Source organism: Plecotus auritus, assembly GCF_963455305.1.
Source record: "Plecotus auritus genome assembly, chromosome: 12".
In the NCBI taxonomy this organism is placed as follows: Eukaryota; Metazoa; Chordata; class Mammalia; order Chiroptera; family Vespertilionidae; genus Plecotus; species Plecotus auritus.
The window spans coordinates 21,690,650-21,715,782 of NC_137778.1; the positions used below are offsets into that span (position 1 = coordinate 21,690,650).

The 25,133-nt window shown below is 40.8% G+C and overlaps 1 protein-coding gene across 2 annotated transcripts in view; it reads right to left on the reverse strand.

Annotated features, from left to right (window-relative positions):
• Positions 1-23,577, reverse strand: part of CEP350 (centrosomal protein 350) — a 120,787-nt gene extending 97,210 nt beyond the window's left edge. For both annotated transcript variants that reach the window (XM_080648780.1, XM_080648779.1), the window contains exons 1-5: positions 23,236-23,577; positions 6,075-6,160; positions 5,048-5,091; positions 2,396-2,507; positions 714-873 (exon numbers count right to left, since the gene is read on the reverse strand). In XM_080648780.1, the coding sequence (XP_080504906.1) occupies positions 714-873; positions 2,396-2,507; positions 5,048-5,091; positions 6,075-6,147 (389 nt within the window). In that variant the 5' untranslated portion in view covers positions 6,148-6,160; positions 23,236-23,577. The remainder of the gene's footprint in view (positions 1-713; positions 874-2,395; positions 2,508-5,047; positions 5,092-6,074; positions 6,161-23,235) is intronic.
• Positions 23,578-25,133: the final 1,556 nt, after the last annotated feature.

Below are 25,133 nucleotides of genomic sequence, written 5' to 3' on the forward strand. Positions count from 1 at the left end.
CTCTGATTATTTTTCAAAATTTCCTTTCTCTTTTTTCTAAACTATGAACTTTTACCCAGATTAAGTCCATGGCCTTCTCTTTACATTTATTTCACGATTTTGATTATTACAAAACTAGTGACAACTGCCAAATTTATATTCCCAGCCCTGACCTTTCCTATCCAAATTTTCAAGTTATGAAGCACAAAAAGCATTTTATATCATCCATACTATCAAAATTCATTAATTAAACTTGAACATCTAACTAAATAAGTTGCTGAAAGGAGCCACTGGCAAAAGGTAAAACAATAAACCAACCCACATTCTCAAGAAGAAATTTTAGGTAACTGATTTAATACTATCAAAAAAAGAAGAAAACTACGATATACAAAGTTCATTATGTATATAATACCCCATATGAGATATTAAGGGGGGGAAGAACCACACTTCCTGAGTAATTTGTCTGTAGAAAACATACTTATTGCAATGGTGGTAGCAGCCTGGAACAAATATTACTACTTCTTCCCTCCCCAAATATTTAATCAGTAAATGTAGAAAGTCAGTATTTCATAATATAAAAGATGTTTGCTTTATTTTTTTTTTTTTTGAAAAATGAAAAGGTAATAATACCAGAGCCAGAGTGCTATGAAAAAGTCAGAAAATAAACTATAATCTTACTGTAAATATTACAGGATAGCCCTATTTGATAACTTTTTAAGAAAAACAACACTAACCTGTAAGAAGCCAAAGGTTCACGGAATTCCACACGATTATTTTTCTTTACATTACTTTCCAGGGTGGTAACTCTGAGAGGACTACGAGATTTCTCTTTCCGTGATTTAGAAGATTTGGAGGTTGGAGCATTAAGCCAAGAATCATCCAGGTATCTACCATCTAGACAGGAAAAAAATCAGTGAGAACATATGATATAAAATACTACTGTCTCTAAATCTGACAAGGATCTAAGAAAATAACTTAGGTATCATTTATTTCTGAGATCTCTAGTTGGCTATTATATAAGTAGATGGAAAAAACTCAGGCTATTTAAATTATTACAGTTGCCCTAGCTGGTTTGGCTCAGTGGATAGAGCGTCGGCCTGTGGACTGAAGGGTCCCGGGTTCGATTCCAGTCAAGGGCATGTACCTTGGTTGCGGGCACATCCCCAGTAGGAGGTGTGCAGGAGGCAGCTGATGGATGTTTCTCTCTCATCGATGTTTCTAACTCTCTATTCCTCTCCCTTACTCTCTGTAAAAAATCAATAAAATATATTTTTTAAAAAATAAATAAAATTATTACAGTAACTCAAATCTATAGAGAAAGATTACATTCTGTGCAAACAATGCAAAATGAAATTCAACATACAAAATTTCTTTTTGTCAAAGGCTCTCACTCACTTAAAAAAGGAAGTATCATGCCGAAACCGGTTTGGCTCAGTGGATAGAGCGTCGGCCTGCAGACTGAAAGGTCCCGGGTTCGATTCTGGTCAAGGGCATGTACCTTGGTTGCGGGCACATCCCCAGTGGGAGGTGTGCAGGAGGCAGCTGATCGATGTTTCTCTCTCATCGATGTTTCTAGCTCTCTATCCCTCTCCCTTCCTCTCTGTGAAATATCAATAAAATATATTTTAAAAAAAAAAGGAAATATCAGCCCTGGCCAGCTTGGCTCAGTGGATAGAGCGTCAATTCTGGCCAAGGGCACATGTCTGGGTTGCGGGCTTGATCCCCAGTAGGGCGTGTGCAGGAGGCAGCCAATCAATGATTCTCTCTCATCACTGATGTTTCTATCTCTCTCTCCCTCTCCCTTCCTCTCTGAAATCAATAAAGAATTTTAAAAAAAGGAAATATCAGATAAAACCTAAAAGATTCACAGATTTTTTTTTAAAAATCACAATTTCAGTGGAAAGTACTAACCTGCACGTTTTAGCCCACTGATTAGGAAACCAAAGAATTAAATACATGAAAAATAAACAAAAAAAATATTGGCATTGTGTGAATTTATGATAGTATCTATAAGATAGATATTCCATTTATGATTTTAAACTCCAACAAAAGATATAAATCTTATTAAGCCAACTAAATTTCAAAGTGACATAAAGACCTGTGAATTTCTTTTTTAAAAAAGACATATAACTCCAAAGGCTCAAAATCAAATTCTCACCACTAAAAACAAAGTAAAGTTCACTGTCAAAGGTGATGCAGTGGTGCTTAAGTCCCTAATTAATCGATGAGGAAAAAAGCACCTACAGTCACTAAATTTGAAGCTGCTGCATAACTATTTAATATCAAAGGGAAAATGAAGAGGTATAGTCTCTGACAAGGGAGCAAGCAAATACATGGGACTATAAGAAGAAATTAAACTGAATCAAAACCAACAGAAAAATTTTATATTAAATATATCCAGTAACTTCATACATACCTTTTCTACTTATTTTTCGGGTAGCACTTGCAGATTTCTTGGTATCCATGACAGAATCAAACATAGCTGTACTTGTAGGGGTTACTTCTAATTTGTTTTCAATGTGTCTCAGCTAAAGTGAAATACCATTACAATAAATAGTTAATTCTGTAAATAGCCAACTACTATCAAATTACAGAGTTATTTAAAGCTATATTGCCCAATACCTTTCTCCAAAGTAGGAAAAAAAACTCAGGAATATTTTACTTTAATGAACAAAAATATAGTGTTTTCATTATTTACTACTTCAGCTATACTAACAATTGGCACAATGCTGCCCAAATTTAGACAAGAAAACCAAAAAGATTCTGAGGTATATCAAAGACTTTCTATTTGTCTTGACCTATTTTTTAATTGTTTTTTTATTAAAGCAGTAAAAATTTTCTGACATTATATGCTGCATATCATTATGCATAGATCTTATGCATGTTACATGCAAAAATTAGGAAAGAATAATTCAGCCATACACAGCCACAACTTTTTATAGTCTTTTGTCTGTAAAATAAGTTTCACAATAAGGATAAAAATAACAAGATAGAATTCGGGTTTCCATACAATTTACAATATGTCAATTTTTGGTATAACCACCAATGTTCTCAATGATTTTAAAAAGCATTTCCCCCTAAATAGTAATCATTTGTAGTAATCAAAATGGTGGGAAAAAATGTATTTAGATCTATTAAACAGAAAAGTTATTAAAAAAAAACAAGTTAAAATAATAAAAATTCCACCACAGAGACAAAAAAAATTGGTATAAAATTCTGACTTGTCTTCTTCTGAATCTTTGCAATGGAATGTACTCACAAAAGTGAAATAATCCTATAATAGTTCTGTATCAGGCTTCCCTTCCTCCATTTATGAGCCCCTTATCACCCTTAAAAATTCTTTTTAAAAATCCAATCATTTTGAAAAAACAACTAACAGTTCAGTTCTAAATTAGTTTAGCTCTAAATTAAATTGGAGGATAGGAACTATCCCTGCATTATAGATGTTTAATGCTCATGTAGAAGAGAGAAAATATAGCTCTGGCCAGGTGGCTCAGTTGGCTGGAGCATCTTTCTATACACCAAAAGATTGCGGATTTGCTTCCCAGTCAAGGCACATATCTAAGTTGTGGGTTCAATTCCTGGTCAGGGCGTGTACAGGAGGCAAGCAATTGATGTTTCTCTCTCTGACCCTACCTCTCTCCCTAAAATCAATTAAAAAAATATATCCTCAGGTGAATTGCTATTAATGAGGTCAGAATTTGACCCTGCACCCTGGTGGTTTTCCTCAGTGGTAACAGCACCGGCCTGCCTGCATACCTCAGTTTCAGGTTCCCCTGCCCCTGTAGGAGGGAGTAAGGGAAGCAACCAAGTGATGTGTCTGTCTTACATCAATGTTTCTCTCTCTCCCTCCCCTCCTATCCTCCCTCCCTTCCACTCTCTCTAGAAATCAATGGAAAAAAATCCTCGGGTAAGGATTAAAAAAAAAAATTTGACCCTGCATTATAACCAAATGTAGGTTACAGTACATTTTCCAGGTTGGTTTTCAAACCAGTTCAAAAGATTAGGAGACAGAAAATAACATCCTATATAATAAAAGACTAATATGCAAATCGACCGAACAGCAGAACAATTGGTCAGTGGGGGGCGGGCCAGCAAGTGGGCGGTGCCAGGCCAGCTAAGGCAGGTGCCAGTGGGCAGATCGAGGGGACAGCGATTGGGAGTGGCAGCGGAGGGGTGATGGGGGGCAGGGCCAGCCGCTTGCCAGCTGGCGCCCCCCTGATTGTCTTGCCAGTCGCCTCCTGCAGAGGGAGGCCAGACTGCAGCTTAGGCCCGCTCAGGGGAGTGGGCCTAAGCTGTCAGTCAGACATCCCCTGAGGGTTTCCAGAATGCGAGAAGGCGCAGGCCAGGCTAAGGGAACCCCCCTGAGTGCACGAATTTTCGTGCATCGGGCCTCTAGTATTCAAATAATAAGGAAGTAGGTGATTCAAATTCAGACAGAATACAAAAGAAAACAAAAAGGACATATCAGAAGATTAACGTGCCCAGAGAGCAAATGAAAAAGGAAGGAGTCTCCCTTCGAAGGGACTATGTATCACATGCCATACGTATTTGTTTTACTAAACTCCTGACAAAACTGGACAGACACTAATGAGAATAGGTTGCTCACAGTCATTCTCAGTAATGCTGAAAGAAAACCTTCTATTACTGCCACAAAAAAAGAAGAGATAATTCACAGTCCATTCAAGTAGTTGTTCCTTTCATTTCCTGACTGAGCCCTTTACATAGACTTAGCTCCACCTTCCCAAATTCATTCTGTTTTAAATCTTCATTTCAACACACCAAATGAGCAAATTTAATAAACGAAAATAAATAGCAGAAATTATTTTAATATTATATATGTCATAGTGTTAATGTTCCAGATACCTAAAGTGTCTTGATTATTCTTTTATTATTTAATAGCTGTCATTAATGTTCATTTTGTAATATATGGTATGTAATTTCTTACCAAAATGTCAACCTTATTATGTTACCCAAAAGCACTACAGAAAAAATTTTAATTTATTCAATCACAACAAGTAATCAATTTTAAAACAGAAAGAAATAAATGAAAACTGTAACTACTTACAGCAGCCTTGGTCTGAGAAAGTGCATCCCACGATGTGGTTATATCTGCTGGGGAACATTGGTATTTACTGAATCAAAAGCTCTGAAGTAGACCTTGGAATCTGCATTTTAATAAGCTCCCAAATACATTCAAAAGTTTGAAACCCACTTTATTAGGCAGAACTATTCTCCAACAAGTGCTGTACTATATTGAGCGAAAACATGTTTCTTCTCCCATCCAATAACGTTGAGCTTCCTAATACAGTATACAGTTGAGTTGTATTAGACACTGTTGCTATTAGTCCTTAGGACAGCTGGACTAACCCCCACCCACACTCCCATTTCACATCTCCAACAACTTACCCCAATGAGCTGAACAAATACAAAATTTTGCCTTGTATGGTAAGTCACATTATGTATAAAGATTAGAAAACTACACCTAAAATCTTTCATATAACAGCCCTTCACCTAGTATAGGCCATATATTTCCCCTTAGTCATCCTTCTCTAGGATATTTTCATTTCTTCCAAATGCTCCTTATGTGACATGATTTCCATATCCCTCAGAAACCCAATGATCTTCCTCCAGATGTACTCCAGTTTGTCCATATCCCTCAATAAATATCACACTCTAAATTACAGTTACCCCCAAAAGCATCATTTTAAAGAGTTCAACGAGACTATTATTTTTACCTATGCACTATAGGTGTATATTAAGAGCTACGTCATATTACTTAAGTCAGAATTTCTAAGAAATTGTATAAAACTAGTTTTACATATACTGATTCTTTTTCAAAAAGATTTTTTTCCTTTACCATAGGATGCCTTAGAAGGTGAGTTACCTTGTATCTTTAAAACAAGATTAAAATTTTAAAATAGAAAATATTATTTTTTAAACTGTATTAAGCATACATAAAAAATTTTTAATTATTCCCTTTTATAAATCAAAGCATGTGTATAATTTTCACTTACTGATTAGTTCAGAATTTTATACATATGACCTAAACAAGTGATTAATAAATTCAGTTTAAAAAAATCCACAAATCATACCTTGAACAGTATCCTTGCTTTGGGAGTTCCTTGGATTTGGTAAAGGCACCTCTTTTGATTTGCTGCTCCTCATCCTGCCAATTTACCTGCAATAATATCATCAGTATTCATTGAGCATCAATATAACAATGTTAGTAAAGAAAATGCCCTTACTTATCTTATCTTTCATTAAAGTCAGGAAAGGATTTTGTCCTCTCTAAAAGTTATCTTTATATCCTCATAAGAATTCCTGAAGTTCTATCTAAATAGGTCTGTTCTTCATTTTATATACACACACACACTAATAAAAGGGTAATATGCTAATTAGACTGGGTCGACCGGACATTTTCCGGTCGTCCTTCCGGACAAAGCCACAGTGGCGGGGGCCGAGGTAGAGTCGGTTAGGGGTGATCAGGCCAGCAGGGGAGAGCAGTTAGGGGCAATCAGGCTGGCAGGGGAGAGCAGTTAGGGGCAATCAGGCAGGCAGGCAGAGTGGTTAGGGGCGATCAGGCAGGCAGGCAGCTGAGCGGTTAGGAGCCAGCAATCCCGGATTGCTAGAGGGATGTCCAACTGCCGGTTTAGGCCCGATCCCATCCCACAGAGGTCCCAGATTGGAGAGGGTGCAGGCCGGGCTGAGGGGACCCCCGCCCCATGCACAAATTTCATGCACCAGGCCTCTAGTGTGTGTGTGTGTGTGTGTAGTATAAAAATTTTTTTAAAAGATCACTGTGGAAAAGCACAATGAAAAAAATCTCTTCATAGAAAAAAGTGAATCTAATATGTCAAAACTCTATCTTTAAAGTATAAACTTTAATTTGCAAAATGCCTTTTCTAACCACTTTAAAGTGTTCACCAAATCAAACAGATTTGGTTGAACATCGTCCCATGCACCAAGAGGTCACTGGTTCGATTTCTGGCATATGCCCGGGTTTTCATCTTGATCCCCAGGAGGGGATGTGCAGGAGGTAGCTGATTGATGTTTCTATCCCTCTCTCCCTCTCCCTTCCTCTCTCTCTAAAATAAAAATAAAAAAAGCATATTTTTAAAAAAAGAATTGAGAGGTAAACAATACTATCTTTAAAATATTTCTCTGTCCCAGCCTGTGTGGCTCAGTAATTGAGCATCAACCTATAAACCAGAAGGTCCTGGTTTGATTGCAGGTCAGGGCACATGCCCGGGTTGAGGGCTGGATCCCCAGTAGAGGGCATGCAAGAGGCAGCTGATCGATGATTTTCTCTCATCATTGATGTCTCTCTCTCCCTTCCTCTATGAAATCAATAAAAATATATTAAAAATATTTGTTATGGCACATAAAATATGCCTCCATACAGCTGCTGAAAAAATTTTTATATTTACCTAATTTCTCTCTCTCTCTCTCTCTTCCCTTTGCTTCTAATTCAGAGCATCATCTTTAGCCTAAATTATGGTAAAAAGCTTCCTAAATTATTCTTCTCCTAATCTCTTCTTCATACTCAACCAAAGTTATCTTTCTAAAACAGAACCTAGCAAATCTGCTTTTATAACTCTTCAATGACTATCACCTATGGGACAAAGTTCCAAATTCTTAGCATGATGGAACTTGGAGGCCTTCACAACCTTAATTCACAATCTTAGGCCTTGCTACTTTCATTGTATACCAATTGTTCCTATCAAATCACCATACCTAGAGAGCATTCTCTGAGCACCCAGAAATTTGCATTATCTCCATTACCTTCTTTTTCTAAATTTTCTCTGGCAGTAATACCCTTCAAAGCCAAACTAATGTCATCTCCTATAAGCCTTTCCCAGATTCCTTGAACAGAATTCCTACTTCCCTAGTTTCCAATAGCACTCTGTGCACTTTTTATATTCCTTATTACACACACACACATCATTCATTTGTTCATTCGTTCATTCATTCATTCAATGAACATTAGTTGAACTTACTTAACCTTCACAATCTAATGGAAGGGACACATAAACAAATAGTTAATACACAGTGTGATGAATATATCATAAAGTTACAAATGGGACAATGATATATATTGTCCCCACAAGGCTGTCCTTAAGGACTCTTATCTTCTGATTCATCTTCTTGTCAACAGAGTCCCTCAATGAACAGATAAACAAATGGCAATGTTAGAAGCTATTAGGATCTCAATTTACACAGAAAAGAATAAAGAATCAAAGGCAGGGTTGGCGGTGAAAGGATGAATAGAAATGGGAGGGTGGTAAATCAATTAAAATGACCAAAAAAAAAATGACCAAAGAAACAGAAGAGGTGGTTAAAAAGCCAGGCTGGAAAATTACTCATAAAAAAGGAAGAGAACACACATACACTACTAGGTCCATAAGGCAGGAAAACAAAAGAAATGGAAAACAGAGAAATGGAATTCACATACTAATTTGCAAGTAGCCTGTAAAAATTTGTGGTAAAATTACAAGGCGCGCACACACACACACACAAAGCATAATTACTCTTGTTGATGATAAAAGAAAAGGGCTACAGGTGGCCATATAATAAGCTAAATTGTATGATGCCATGGAAACAATGGGAGTCATATGATAAAAAGCACATCATCGATATGAAATGAATCAGAAGACTGCAGCAAATGATAAAGCCCTTGCTCCAGCTATACCCAAGTAAAAATCTTATTATGAGGCCAAAAAAAAGAGTACAAGAACTATGTATAAACTGTATTGGAGGTTCATTTATTTACTCTCTGGACATGAACAAGGTAATGAGCAGTTAAACTGGAGCAATAAAACACTGCCATCTAGATTCACTGATCAGCACAAACTACTCAGAAAGGGAGAAGATATTTCTCCCAGCTACTCACCCAGAGCAAAAATTAACTACCAGCCCAGCCAGTGTGGCTCAGTGGTTGAGCATCAACCTATGAACCAAGAGGTCATCAGTTTGATTCCCAATCAGGACACATGCCTGGGTTGCAGGCTCAATCCCCAGTAGGGGGCATACAGGAGGCAGCCAATCAATGATTCTCATCATTGATGTTTCTATCACTCCCTCTCCCTCTCTGAAACTAATAAAAATATTTATTAAAAAAATAATTAACTACCAGACCCATGGCTTCAATCTCACATACACACAAAAAAATATTAGTGTTTCTTAGAGTGGAATGGTGTGGCCCCCAGCTAAATAGATTCTTTGCAGGAATTACTAGAGAGATAATACTACCTACCAGGCTACAACTTGGCAAACACATCTACCTTGTTAAGAATTCTGTGTCGCCCTAGCCAGTTTGGCTCAGTGGATAGAGAATCAGCTTGCGGACCTAAGGGGCCCAGGTTCGATTCCGGTCAAGGGCACGTGCCTGGGTTGTGGGCTCAGTCCAACGTGCAGGAGGCAGCCAATCAATGATTCCCTCTCATCACTGATGTTTCTATCTCTCTCTTCCTCTCCCCTCCTCTCTGAATCAATAGAAATATATTTTTTAAAAAAATTCTGTGTTGTCCGGCCACTGTGGCTCAGTGGTTGAGTGTAGACCTATGAACCAGGGGAACACAGTTTGATCCCAGGTCAGGGCACCATGCCTGGGTTGCAGGTTCGATCCCCTGTAGGAGCCATGCAGGAAGCAGCTGATAAATGATTCTCATCATTGATGCTTCTATCTCTCTCTCCTCTCCCTTCCTCTCTGAAATCAATAAAAATATTTTTTTTTTTAAAAAGAATTCTGTGTTTGTTAGAAATCAAGTTCCCGGATTCTGGAAGTGTGGTGATGTTGCTGAGTACCCATCCTAAATTCAGCCTGACCTATACTGAAACCCAGTAGCAAAGATGCAAGGTGCACACTATCCAATGGACAGTAAGCAGCCAGAATCCAAACGTGGAAATTGAAATAATTGAAAACAGAAATGTAGGCACATTGTCCTAGCTCATATTTGATTAATTCAATCAGGAAAATTAATGTATTCCTTCTCCTAAAATCCATACCATACCATTCCTTCTAAAATCCTATAGGTAAAAATGAACTGTAAGGAGGAGGTAGGGATCCTAACACTTTTCTCCCCGCCTCCCTCTATTATCATCTCTGGCTCTTTTACTCTCTAGTATAGTCTCACTTAAGAAAATTTGCTTAAAATTAAAGAAACATTTATATTTATTACCTAAAAAATATATTTGGCATAGTCTCTTCAAACATCAGTAGTGTAATTTTCTTTTTCCCATTCACCTCTTATTTTCTTTTACAATTATTTTCCCTCTTAATTTTGTTTTCCATATTAATCTCTTATCTGATTCCCTCTCCTCCCTTTCTCACCTTTAATCACCCTATTTTTATATCTAATATTCATATCTATACTACACGTTTGTGATTAACTTTTCTAAATCTAAAAAGGTATAATCTCTATAAATAAAACTACAATAAAATTTCTCTCAAAACTCAAAAAGACGTTTACCACACACTGAATGAAATATTCAATATATACATACACACACATCTATAAAAATACATACATCTGAATATACATTTATTAAAACATAGTATATAACACTTGGCTTATTTTTTTAAATCTGGGTACATGTGAATTGGTATTAAGGTTAATGCACAAAATATGTCTTTGATAAGTCAGTATATTGTCAAAATGCATCTTTATTCATAAAGTCATCGTATCTGCTAATTGTTTAATATATGTCAAACAGGACCACAGAGAAAATATCCTTTGTATTTAAATATCTTTTAAATAACAATACTTTAAAATCATGCCCCCCCCCAATTCAACCTCTGTAGCTAGTTTTTAAGCCTCTGAAGAAAACTCTCCCAAATAACCCATATATGTATTCCCAATCATTCCCACTGCAAGTGAACTTCAGAGCAGCCACACACTGCCTTCCTCCAAGCAGCTGCAGAGTTCTTGTCTCCTAAGCCTGCTTTCTCAAGCAGCTCTAGAAAAATCACCTGGATAACATGTTAACAATCGAGGCTCCACCCACAGTGATTCTGAATCAGTGAGTCTCACTCAGAAGAGGAAAAAACAAAACAAAACAAAACAAAAAACTTGTATTTTTAAAAAATTTTTTAATTTTTTTTAATTTTTTATTTTTTAATATATTTTATTGATATTTTACAGAGAGGAAGGGAGAGGGATAGAGAGCTAGAAACATCGATGAGAGAGAAACATCTATCAGCTGCCTCCTGCACACTCCCCACTGGGGATATGCCCGCAACCAAGGTACATGCCCTTGACCTTCTCAAACCCGGGACCCTTCAGTCCGCAGGCCGACGCTCTATCCACTGAGCCAAACCGGTTTCGGCTAAAAAAAAAATTTTTTTTTAATATATTTTTATTGATTTTAGGTCAGAAGGAAGAGGGAGAGATAGAAACATCAATGATGATAATCATTGATTGGCTGCCTCCTGCACACCCCCTACTGGAGATGGAGCCAGCAACCCAGACATGTGCCTTTGACCAGAATCCAACCTGGGACCCTTCAGTCCACAGGCTGACGGTCTATCCACTGAGCCAAACCAGCTAGGGCAGTGGTCGGCAAACTCATTAGTCAACAGAGCCAAATATCAACAGTACAACGATTGAAATTTCTTTTGAGAGCCAAATTTTTTAAACTTAAACTTCTTCTAACGCCACTTTTTCAAAATAGACTCTCCCAGGCCGTGGTATTTTGTGGAAGAGCCACACTCAAGGGGCCAAAGAGCAGCATGTGGCTTGCGAGCCGCAGTTTGCCGACCCCTGAGCTAGAGCAAAAAAAAACAAAACCGTATTTTTCTTTAAATAATTCTTTATTGTTGAAGCATTATATGTGTCCCCTTTTTTCCCTATTGGCCCCCTCCAGCCCACTCCCCACCCCCCTACCCCAGGCCCTTATTGCCCCATTGTCTATGTCCATGGGCCATGCATATATGCATACAACCTCCCACCCACCCACCCTCTTCCACCTTCCCTCCCAGATTCCCCACTCTGTTCCATGCTTCCATGTCTCTGGATACACACTGTTCATCAGTTTATTTTGTTACTTAGATTCCATTCATGTAATACTTGTCTTTCTCTGATTGACTTAGCTTCACTTAGCATGATACTTTCCAGGTCCCTCCATGCTATCTCAAATGGTAAGAGATTCTTCTTTTTTATTGCTGCATAGTATTCCCTGGTATAAATGTTCCACAACTTTTTTATCCACTCATCTACTGATAAACCCTGCATTTTTAAAGATCCACAGAGATCCCAAAATACAGAACTACAGCCCGAGATTATTTTCAATTCTACTTCTCAAAGTCTAAGCCTCCAAAAACACTGTTGATTCCATAAAGATTAGCATCGGTAGAGAGAACTAATCCTATTCCCCAATCACCTAAGAACAGCTCTCTTCTGAAGCTCCAGAAATTTGACAGCAACAATCACTTTAAACCAGAAGTAAAAATTACAGACCTCTAACATTACGAGGGGTCCATGGGGGCAGTTAATAATCATAGCTATCATTTTCTGTGTTCTTTCTCTGTGGGCCAAGCACTGTATAGTTTTCCATATCTAATCTCTATTACAACCCATGAGGCAACTATCCATATGTCCATTTTACTGATGAAGAAACAGTATCAGACAGACAGAAGAACTAGTCTAAGGTCATTCAGCTAATATGTGACAGAACAGGAAATTAAGTATCTCTCTCGAACCTCTGGAAGCCTCTAAGGGTCATTTACATAATGCTTCTCATAATATTTAAACTCAGCCACCATCTATAACACAACCCCCTATCCTCTCTTGTAATTTCATCATAAGGCACCCTGCTTTCCCACCTATCCTATCTAATAAAAGAGTAATATGCAAATTGACCATGACTCCAACACACAAGATGGCTGCCCCCATGTGGTCAAAGATGGCTGCCCCCATGTGGACACAAGATGGACACCACAAGATGGCCAGCAAGGGAGGGCAGTTGGGAGGGAAGAGGCTGAAGGGGAGGGCAATTAGGGGTGACCAGCCTGCAGGGGAGGGCAGTTAGGGGTGACCAGGCCAGCAGAGGAGAGAAGTTGGGGGCAACCAGGCTGCATGGGAGAGCAGTTGGGGGGAACCAGACCTGCAGGGGAGGGCAGTTAGGGGCAATCAGGCTGGCAGGGGAGCAGTTAAGCATCAATCAGGCTGGCAGGGGAGTGGTTAGGGGGTGATCAGGCTGGCAGGCAGAAGCAGTTAGGGGCAATCAGGAAGGCAGGCAGGCGAGCAGTTGGAAGCCAGCAGTCCTGGATTGTGAAAGGGATGTCCAACTTCCCATTTAGGCCCGATCCTACCAGGACAGTTGGACATCCCTCGAGGGGTCCCAGATTGGAGACAGTGCAGGCTGGGCTGAGGGACAGCCCCCCCGGCTGTGCACGAATTTCGTGCACCGGGCCTCTAGTATTCTATACTCTTTAGAACCTCTGTACCATTAACTTCAATGCATTTTTAACTTCTTTTAGAGAATGCTCACCTAACCAACATGCCTCAACTGTTATCAAATTCACCCCAAAAAACAGGGCTTCCTAACATATGTCTTCAAATGAAGCTTTTTATTTTCGCTTTCCTCCTAAACAGAACAGGTGAGATGTTTTAGCAAACTCCTTGGTCCACCAGTGCAGCATCAGAATGTATTCCTCTACACTCTTGAAAAACCTTTTCCTCAATCTGACCCATGTCACCCATTCATTTAACAAATATTTGCTGAGTGCCAAGTATGTAGTAGAATGAATAGTGCCTAGCAGTGGAGATATAGCTGTTAAAAGAACAAACATGGGCCCACACTCAAGCAGTCTAAAAGCTTGCTTGGAAGGTGGATATTCAACAAATATTACAAACTAGAGGCCTGGTGCACAAATTAGTGCATGAGTGGGGTCTGGCTGGCCCTCCCCCATCAGGGCCAATTTCACTGGGCTGCCCAGGGGGAAGGGGCCGCGGGCAGTTGGCGGGCCAGCCCCAACCCCTGGTCAAACTCCTGGTCGAACTCCCAGTTGAGGGGACAATTTACATATTAGCCTTTTATTATATAGGACTAAAGACCTGGTGCACAAAATTCGTGCACTGGAAGAGGGGGTTGTCCCTCAGCCCAGCCCGCGCCCTCTCACAGTCCGGGAGCCCTGCGATCGATCGCCCCTGCAGAGGGAGGCCCTGCCCACCCACTGCAGTGCTGCCGCTGGGTAGCCTGGGCCTTCCCTCTTTGTGGTGATCCATCGCGGGGCTCCTCAATGGATCGCCCCAAAGAGGTAGGCCCTGCCCACCTGGCCGGGGCTCTGCGGTGGATCACCCCAGCAGAGGAAGGCCCCTCACCGGCTGCAGCGCTGCCAGGGGTAGCCTGAGCCTTCCTCTTTGGGGTGATCGATCGCACCCCACAGAGGGAGCCCCCACCCACCCAACATAGCCCACCAGTCGGTTGCCTGGGCCTTCCTCTTTGGGGCAATCATGGAGCCCCCCGATTGATCGCCCCACTGACCAGTGGCCTGGGCGTCCCTCTGCGGAGTGATCATGGGGCAATGGCCGGGCCCCCAACCAATCGCATCGCACCTGCCTTGGCTGGCCTGGCGCCAGTGGGTGTCATAGTGTGGTAGTCCGGACAGTCGTTTTGCTGTTTGGTCGTTCTGTTGTTTGGCCGTTTGGTAGATTTGCATATTACGCTTTTATTATTATACTAGTGGCCCGGTGCACGAAATTCATGCACATTAAAAGCGGGACCCAGAGTCAATTCCCTGCCCACCCACATGCACCTCAAAATCGCGTGAGACCCAAAACCGGGCCCCCCCCCCCACCGCCAATTGGGCTAGATCCAGACCCGGCCAGTCCCACCCTTGTCAAGCCCCGCCAGGCAGGGGGCGTAGCCTCAATTCCCTAGGCCCGGCGCCAGGACGGGGGGTGTGGCCTGAGGTCCCCCAGATGGGGCAGGGGGCGTGCCTTGAGGTTCCCCGTCAAGCCCCGCCAGGTGGGGGACACGGCCTGAGATCCCCTGTCAAGCCCCGCCAGGTGGGGGGGCGCTGCCTCAGGTCCCCTGGCCTGGCACTGGGATTGGGGCGCAGCCTCAGGTCCCCCATCAAGCCCCACTGGGCGGGGGGCGCGGCCTGAGTTCCCCCAACCCAGCAATGGGGGTGCACCTTGAGGTCCCCTGTCAAGCCCCACCTGGTGGGGGGCATGGCTTGAGGTCCCCTGGCCTGGCACTGGGGCGGGGGTAGCAGCCTGAGGTCCCCTAGCCCAGCACCAGGACGGGAAGCGCACCTTGAGGTCCCCAGTCAAGCCCCACTGGACGGGAGGCATGGCCTCTGGTCCCCTGGCCTGGCACCAGGGCCGGGGGCATGGTCTGAGGTCCCCTGTCAAGCCCTGCCAGGTGGGGGTGCAGCCTGAGGTCCCCTGTCAAGCCCCACGGGGGCAGAGGAGGGCATAGCCTCAGGTCCCTGCTGATTGCTCGTTAAGGCTCCTTAAGGGAACTTGGCCTCAGCTGTGGGTGCAGCCATCTTTGTGACGGAGTGATGGTCAATTAGCATATTCCCTCTTTATTAGATAGTATATGAGATGAAAATAATTTTTAAAAAATGCAAGTGCTATAGAAACATAGCCAGAAGGAACTCATCTAATCTGTGAAGTAGAGAGGGAAAGTCATTTAATCTTAGACCTAAAGGATAAATAAAAAATTTAGCCCAGCTAGTGTGGCTCAGTGGTTGAGCATTGACCTAAGAACCAGGAGGTCACTGTTTAATTCCTGGTCAGGGCACATGCCCGGGTTGCAGACTTGATCCCCAATAGGGGGTATGCGGAAGGCAGCCGATCGATGATTCTCTCTCATCACTGATGTTTCTCTCTCTCCCTCTCTGAAATCAATAAAAATATATGTTAAAAAATTTAACTAGATGTAGGCAAGGAAGAGCTTTCCAGGCAATAGAAAGGATATCTGGAACAGCTGAGACAAAAAAGACATGACATAGTTTAGCCCCAGGTGTTGGGAGAGGGAAAATGGTGAGAGAAAGCTGGAGAAGGAAGGAAACAAGATCATTCAGGGTCTCTGACATGATTACATTTGTGTATTTAAAGGATCAAGTGTTGGCCATTCCTCTCTTAAGCACTGACCACAGTTTTCAGAAACCAGTAACAAAATCTATATCACTCTATTGCACTTTGTGTCTTACTATACTAAAAGCTTCTTAAATTTCAGAAAACTGAAAAAATACTTTTATTATCCATTTAAGTGACTCAAGCGTTTTATTCTACTGTCCATTTTATAGTGAGTTTAACTGGCATCTGGTAGAGAAACAAGTTGTTTCATGTAAAAGTTGAAGCATAAATGAACAATACTGCTTTGTTCAGATTAAAGTAAAATATCATGAGGATTAAAAAAGAAACTATATTTGACATGATTCTATTTGCATCATGTAAAATATAAATGAAAGCACAAAATAATAATCAACTTCCCAAGTTAGCTAAGGATGACTCTAACATGACTCCAACAGAAAATACAAACACAATTTCACTAAAGCAATAATAAATGATATAGAGAACATGGTTAAAATGATATAAACAAAAAGTAGAAGGCCCTATAAATCAAATAAGGATGCAACTTTACAATACTATTTGACTGCTTATAGTAATCTAAAGCCAACAAAGAGTACACACTTCAAGTACCATCAAAATATTCACCTCATAAGTACAGAGGCTCACAGAAACTAATAGCCAATAAATTTAAAAGAATGTTACTGTCCCTCTTAGCATGCAGTCTGAGAGTTCATAAATAGGGAGAATGGGAAAAGAACAGAAAAAGTAACTCTTAGAGGCAAGGAGCCATAAGATGTTTCAAGATCTCCCCACCTCCACATTCTCTCAAGAAACGTCAACCATTTTATTGTTCTCTCGTGTATCTCTTTTCTTCTCTCTTCAAGATTCCTCCTATCAGCATTTATACTTAAATCAAGTCTTCTTGCTTAAAAAAAAAAAAAAAAGTCCCTCAACCCAGCACCCTACTCTACTACTGCTCTCTTTTTCCTTCACAAATTTCTAAAAAAAGACTATATATTCAGTCTCCATTAAAAATACTTTTCAATCACCTTTCAAGCAAATCCAATGTGGTTGCCCAAAAACCTCTTCATCTCTAAATCTAATGGACATTTTCAAATAAAAAGTCCCCAATCTGCCTGACATCTTGGCAGCATTCATCACAGCTGACTACTCTCTTGAATCACTCTTCTCTTTGCTTCTATACACTACACTCTGACTTCCCACCTCCAGTTCTCTTTCTCATTCTCCTTTGCTAGCTACTCCTTCTCCATTAAATCTTAAAGTTCAAAGGAGTTTGACTTTTGGGTCTTATCTAACACTATACTCTCTCTCCCTGGGTGACCTTACTCATGCCAATGATTGCCTCTTACAGTGAGTCAAAAGAGTTCTAGAGGTTCCAAGCTTTCTAAGTTCACAGAACTCTAGTGTCTCAGTAATTTTTTCATGGTGCCCCTATGCCCAAAAATACCTAACAATTCCATTTATTAACTAGTTAGGTCCTCACAACTTAGTATTTATGTCACAATAAACTTTGAAAAATACATATAAACTGAAATATTTATTTTTTTACTAATAACAATTACTAATTGGATGTGTGCATCTAATAGACATTACACAGCTTCTCAAACCTTGAAATCACTTTGCACACCACCACTTTCATTTACTGTTTCATATTGATTTTTGCACAGTACTTGCTTTTTATCACAGCAATCCCCCAAAACCTAGCACAATCTCATTAGTACTACCTTAAACCAAACATTTGAGCAGCGTCCCACAGCTGTCAATATTACTGTGCTCTCCTCAAAACTTCAGAAATATCCCAATGCCCATTTGAGTTCACTATGGTGCTTCAAGGTAACTTGGGGCACAGTATGGGAATCTTGGGTTTAAAAATTACTGATCTAGCCTACATGGTTACTTTGTAAATTCAGAAATGAGGTTTAACCTCACAAAGCTAGCAGAAAAATAAATATATTAGGGATTTTCCTAGATTAATTTTAGCCTTCTAGCAACAAAAGTTTTGAAACAACCTAATCATGTGATATTCTGTTGATGAAATCTGTAGATCTCTGGAAAACAACTATATTCAAAAATACATTTACATGACTGTATAATAAAAGAAAAATTCTTCTTCAATATCTTCTTTTTTAGAAAAAAAAAGGTTTCAATAATTATAAAAGTGGGGCCCTGACCAGGTAGCTCAGTTGGTTAGAGTGTTGTCTCAATACACCAAGATTGCAGGTTCGATTCCCATCAAGGTACATACAAGAATCAACCAATGAATGCATAAATAAGTGGAACAAAAAATTGATGTTTCTCTCTAAAAATCAGTAAATTTTTTAAAATTATAAAGTGGGACATACGATAAACAAAAGTGTCTAAACTGCCCTCACTGGTTTGGTTCAGTGGAGAGAGCATCAGCCTGGGGACTAAAGGGTCGTGGGTTTGATTCTGGTCAAGGGCACATGCCTGGGTTTGGGCTCAATCCCCAGTAGGAGGCGTGCAGGAGGCAGCCGATCAATGATTCTCTCTCATTATTGATGTTTCTATCTCTCTCTCCCTCTCCCTTCTTCTCTGAAATCAATAAAAATATATATTTTAAAAAGTGTCTAAAGTATAAGTAAGTCACCCATTCCTCAGAGATAACAAAGCTAATAGTTTAATGCCTATCCTCACAGACCCTTTCCTATGTACATACTAGAAGCCCGATGCACGAAATTCATGCAAGGGGCTCGGCCCTCACAGTCCTACCTGCCTTGGCTGGCCCTCGCAGCCCCGACTTCATCCGGAAGGTTATCCGGACGGTTGTTCTGCTGTTCGGTCTAATTACCATATTAGCTCTTTATTACTAGTATATAGGACAAGTAAAAAAAAAAAAAATCAAACTACATTTCTTTGTCTATGTGTGTGTCTGTTTTTACAAAATTGAATCATATTCCATAGTGTAGTGCAACTTATTTTTCCCCTCAATATTACATAATGAACATTCTTCCATGTCAGTATGTAATAGTAAATGCAAACACTTATGTGGCGATTACTATGCTTACTTAGGGTTTAAATATTAACTTATTTAATTCTCAAAACAGACCTGCAGGAGAGAAGTATAATTATATCCCCTTTATAGATGATGTTAAGTAACTTGCTAATGGTCACTGCTAATAAATGATGCAGTTAGGATTTGAACCCAGAAAGTCTGCTACATGGTCCCTATGCTCCAGGATATATTCAGCTGTTTCTCAAGAGTAAATATAACTATCCCTCAAACTGTTAACAAGTGCACAGTACCTCACACCATAAATATACTATAATATTAACTAACCCCCTACCAAAGGGCATTTAGGACACTTTCTTTTTTTTGGGGGGGGGGGGGGAGGGCACTTTCTTGTGTTTTTTTTTTGTAAATATTAATGACATTTATTTGTAATAACGCTAAAACAAAAATCCTTATAGATTTGTTCTTGTGCTCTTGTATTAAAATTTCTATAAGATAAACTCCTAAAAATGAAATGACTTTTACCCTAGCCAGTCTGGCTCTGTGATTAGAGCTGCAGGCCTCGGAATGAAGAGTCTCGGGTTTGATTCCAGTCAAGGGCACGTACCTTGGTTGCAAGCTCCATGCCCACCCTGGTTGGGGCACATGTGGAAGGCAACCAATCAATGTGTCTCTCTCACACTGATGTTTTTCTCTCCGTCTCTCCCCTTTCCTTCCACTCCCTCTAAAAACAAAACCAAAAAGAAAACAAACAAAAAAAGCAATGGAAAAGATTCCTCTGGAGTGGATTAACAACAACAAAAAAGTGCACTTTTAATTATAATTTTAATAGGTAATACCAAATGTCCTTCCAGAACATTGTCCCAGTTGTACCAGTTTATAGTCCCAATGACAGAGAAGGTTGAGATTCATATGTTAAGTTAGCAAGTACTTTTGATTCCTAAAATGAAAGGCCTGTTTTGAGTTTTTAACTAACACTGATGTAGAATACATTACCTGGTTGTTCATAATTATCCTCTCATTTGATAATTATCTAACACATTAAACAAATGTAGTTTACTCATGTACAGGGGAATTGGACTAGCTGGACTTTAAGACTGAAAACCCCCAATGCTATAATTAAGAAGTGACTTCAAGTTATTATAAGCCTATAATTACAGTACTAGTGTAACAGGTAGGGTCTTAAAGCATCTATATTCTTTAAATTACACTATTGCCAGAACAGCTAGGCAAATCATTAAAATGGTCAATGAAGTTTTCAGGACCCACCTGTGGCTTATTCTTGGTGACTTTTTAATCCCAGGCTGTCATTCCCCTTCTACCTAGCAAACTTCTATTTACCTCTGGAGTATTCTCCTAGGGACTGAGGTGTGCTTAGGAACCATGAACTAATGTGGTTTTCGTTTTTGGCTTTTAAATATTATGTCAAGACCATTCTTTAGTCAATTTATTCAACCAATATTTACTATTTTATTATGTGCTTGGCCCTAGCCAAGTAAAATAATCAAATAATCATTTGATTATTCAATTGGGGGGGGGTTACTATTTGCAACACTAGAAATTGATATGGGGTAAAAAGTCAAAAGGTAATTATTTTGGGAGTGCCCTTTAGTTCCTAGATAGGATGCTGCCCCAATTCGTGAATTGCTTAAGTAACGCCATTTAGATCTTTAAAAAAAAAAAGAATTATTTCACAACTTGCCCCACACTGCAAAAATAGCTATCACAAATATAGATGGCCAGTTAACTTTTTAAATCATCAGTTGTCTCTACAACAAAATTACTAGTTTTCAGTTATGCTACTGACCAGGTTGCTTCAATATTTCTTTTACATAACCAAGAATATAAATGATTTGAAGTACCAAAGATGACAGAACTATGAGTATCCAAACAAAATGAGAGACAACAAATTAACTACAATTTCTTTTAGGAACACTGTTCAAGCAAAAAGTGTATATAGAAGTAAAGCAATACATTATCAGAATTCATGACTTGTTAACAATTAACAAAATGCTATAAAAATATTAATGTTTTTAAAGAACTGACAATCATCAGCATAAGGAGCAAGTAGCATGCCAAAAGGAAAATACATATTTTTTAGATTTTAAAAAACCAAATGCCAGAAGTGTCTACATTAATATTCAATTAAAATAAAACTAATTCTAGAATGTTATACTTATTGTGATCATTTCTCAACATGTACAAGTATTGAATCATTATATTGTATACCTGAAATATGTTATATGTCAATCATACAGCAATAAGAAATAATGTGAAAATAAAACTAATTCTAGATCATCTGCAGAAATAAGAGCAGCATTCAAATAAATAAATGAATCTCATTGTGTGTCAATTTCCACAACTGCAAAATAAGGATATTTACTGAACCTACTTCACAAAATTGCTATGAAAACTAAATAAAATAATGACACCAAAAAATGATGTCAGTTATTTTAGAGCAACTTCTGTTTTTTGTTCCCACTGTAATTTAAATCAATTTAGTAAATAATAAAATTGGTTAGAAAAGGACTTCATCTCCTTTCTTCTGTCCATGATATGGCAGATGTGTTTAAAATGGGCAAAAAATTGGCAATCAGCCCTAGCCGGTTTTGTCAGTGGATAGTGTCCACCTGCAGACTGAAGGGTCCCAGGTTCCATTCCAGTCAAGAGCACATGCCCAGGTTGTGGGCTCCATCCCCAGTTGGGGGTGTGCAGGAGGCAGCTGATCAGTGATTCTCATCATTGAAGTTTCTCTCTCTCCCTCTCCCTTCCTCTCTGAAAGCAATAAAAAAAATTTTTTTTTAAAAACTGGCAATCAGAAGCATTACAAAAAATTTCAAAACTTCCTACTTCATAAATTGATTACCCCATAGGTTGTTCAAGTATTAATGCTCTTACATAACACTACACACCAATATAACTTAGAGAATCAGAGAAATTTTTTCACACGTGCACAAAATTGTTTACATATAACTCACTTATTATTAAAAAGTCCTGCTACTGACTATGAAAAGATAAGATACATATGTATTTACCCACACATACAATGTATTCTAATCTGATGTTTATTTTCTGATTAAAGTATCTTAAATTCAGTGCAATGAGGGTTCAATGGTTGACTTATTTTATTACATTGGTGCGTCAACTTAGCACACCAAAACAATTACACGCCCGCCCATGAGTTTGAGGCAACTTCTACCACAGGTCCAACAACCAATCCTCCAAAGTCACAATCTCATGTTATCAGGAGCACACTGCCTTACTTAAAAACAAAATTTTAAACCGAGACATTGTTTAAATGGAGAGCAGCTTTCAGTATTTTATCGTTGCTTCTACAAACCTTTTTCGGGTTGTTACTAGATCTAAGATAGCCTTTCCTTTAAAACCCTTAAAATACAGGGCAGGAGGAGGTAGCTAACATGGCAACATAACCATTAACGACTTATCCAAATTCAAAACAAGGATCACCATCAAAACAAAACAATCTGGTGGAGTACATGGATACTGACCACCATTCCTGGCAACCTGTTTTCTCCTATCTGAAGGATTTGTCGCTACACCAAAGCCACCTAAAAATCTATACCCGTGTGCAACTTCCCATCTGAAAACTAAAAACACCCTGTCAGATTCCAACCCGTATTTGTAACATTCGCAAAATGTTATTTAGCATATTGGGCTACATTTAAAAAGAGGGGGGAGGAAACTGGCAACTTTCAAAGCGTAAACCTTTTTTAAAAAATGTCCCCTGAAATCATTAGTTAATAAATCAGAAGATGACATTAAGCAGCTGCTGGACTGGAGCAGAGATCAAAGTTTTCCCTATACTTGAGAAGGTTTATCCCCACCAGAAAGGAACAGAAACCAGTCATCCCTGCCACTGGAACCAGTTCCCCGGAATTCCCCCAAAATATGCCTGGTCTCCGAATGAAGAAGAGACACTTTGGGGACCAAAGGTGAGAGGGATCTTACACCTTTTGCAGAAGAGGGGAGGGGCAGCAGGCACTGGCAGGTGAGGAAAGAAAGCCCGTCTCCGGCAGGCACCGGTGGGACTTGAAACCCAGGTCCAATCCAGGTCGGCAAAGCCTCAGGACCCAGGGAGGTTCGCCGAGGGGGACGCCAAGCTGGGCCGGGGCCCCCGCGCCCCGACCCGCCTCTCTCGCCGCCACCGGGGACCTGGACCGCGGGCAGAGGCAGAGGGAGCGTCCGTGGTCCCAACCAGGTCCTCCCGAAGCTCACCTGAGAGTGTCGCCTCCGCCCTCGGCTCCCACGGTGCATCCCGCGGGGCCTGGCGGAGGGTGCAGTGCCGCCGCCCCGACCGGCCCCAGGGCTGCCCGGCCTGGCCTCCCCGCTCCGGGGACGCACCGGGTGCCCGCCTCGCACCGGCTCCCGGGAGCCGCGGGTCTGCAGAGAAGGAAGGAGAAGCGGAAAGGCTGCCTCCCCTCCCCCACAGCAAGCCAGCCCCTGAGCTGCGGCTCTCTGCAGTTCCCTCCGACGCTGGTCTGGCCCCGCTCCCCCGCCCGGGAGTCACTTCGGCAGCGGCGGCCCAGTCGCCATTACGGCCCAGCAACTGACACGGAGGCGGAGCGGCGCCGGCAGCAGTGGCGGTGGCGGCGGCGGCGCGAGGCAGGGCGGGAGCAGTAGGGGGCCCAGGCAAACCTCGCGAGAAATTCCCCGAGACGTTTCCACAGGAATGCAACCTGCGGTTACGGCCATGTTGAGTGTGGCAGAAAGTTGAGGACGACGTAAAGCGAGGAGAGGCCGCTCGAAGCCGCCATGTTTGGTGTGGCGAAGTTCGAGCCTATCAGGACTCGGGAGGAGCCAAGGAGATCCGCAGCGGAGACCTCCCCCGCCCTCTTTCCTCTGACTTGAGCTGGGCCTTCTGGCTGCGCATTTCACCCTAGGCCAAAAAAACAAAACAAAACAAAACAAAACAAAAAAAACAAGCCGGGGTGAAAGGGGAACGGGGTGGACAAGGATGAACTCTAAGTCTAGAAATTGCAGCTTCTCAGAGTTTACGATGCTTCACCAATTGTGCAAATAAATCTTTACCCCCGTCAGTTTCAGAGGAATCGCAGCTCTGCGGCGGCTGCAGTGATCCACTGCTGTCACCGGCCGTTTCATTCGCGAGGGTTACAATTCGGATCAGCATGCTCTGTGGCTAACGACTTAAGACTCCAGAGCAAGTAAAACGGAGATTCCTCCCGTTGGGTGTTGGCATCGATATAACTCCGCTTTGAGAAACTCTCTGTGATCAACATATCTTCTAGCATCGTTATCCTCTGCTCCCAGTCTCCGCGCGGCGGCGAATTCTATCGTCTGTCAAGATCTGGTTTAAATGACAGCTCTGCTGCAAGTTATGGCACCTTCCGCGAGGTGTTCACCGCACACAAGCTCCCCACCCATCACTGTCCTCCACCTTCTGAAGCCCAAATAGCTATTCACCCAGAGACTGTTGTCTCGTTTTTAAGTATTTTGAGGGTTTTTAACTTTTATCTCTCTATACCCCAATAGGGCCTAGCACAATAGGTAGAACATTGTAGATGCTCAATAAAGGCTTGTTGAGTAGATAGTATCAATAAAAGCGAGAGATGGTAACTGCCCCGTCTTTGAAGAGCCTGTAGCTATGCCTGAATAAGGAGCTCAGTGGACATACAAATATGCTGCACTTTTCTAAAATATGTACTGTGTCTCCAGGAAGCTATGCTGGAGGGAAGAACGGGAAATGTGGGTATCTCAATGGTGCAAGCGGTAGTAAGAAAAACATCGTAAGAAAAGAGTTTTTAGGTTTTCCTGTGTTGTTTTACAGAATTTATATAACCACGTTATTAAGTATTATAATCACTTTTTAAAAAAGGAAATGGGTTTTGAAAAGCTAAGTCATTTGTCCAATATTATACCATCAGTAAAAGGTAGATATAAAATTTGAAGTCTCCCTTACTCCAAAACCCATTTATACTTTTCCACCCACATGCTACCTCCTGGGTAACAGAGAAAACACCACAAGTTCCTGTCACTACCTGGGGAGCAATGTTGCCCTCATATCAGCCTATGCACAATTTCCACCTCTTATACCTGATCCCTTTCCTCTCTCTCACCTCCCAAATACCTCAAAGACATCAACCTCTCTCCTTTTC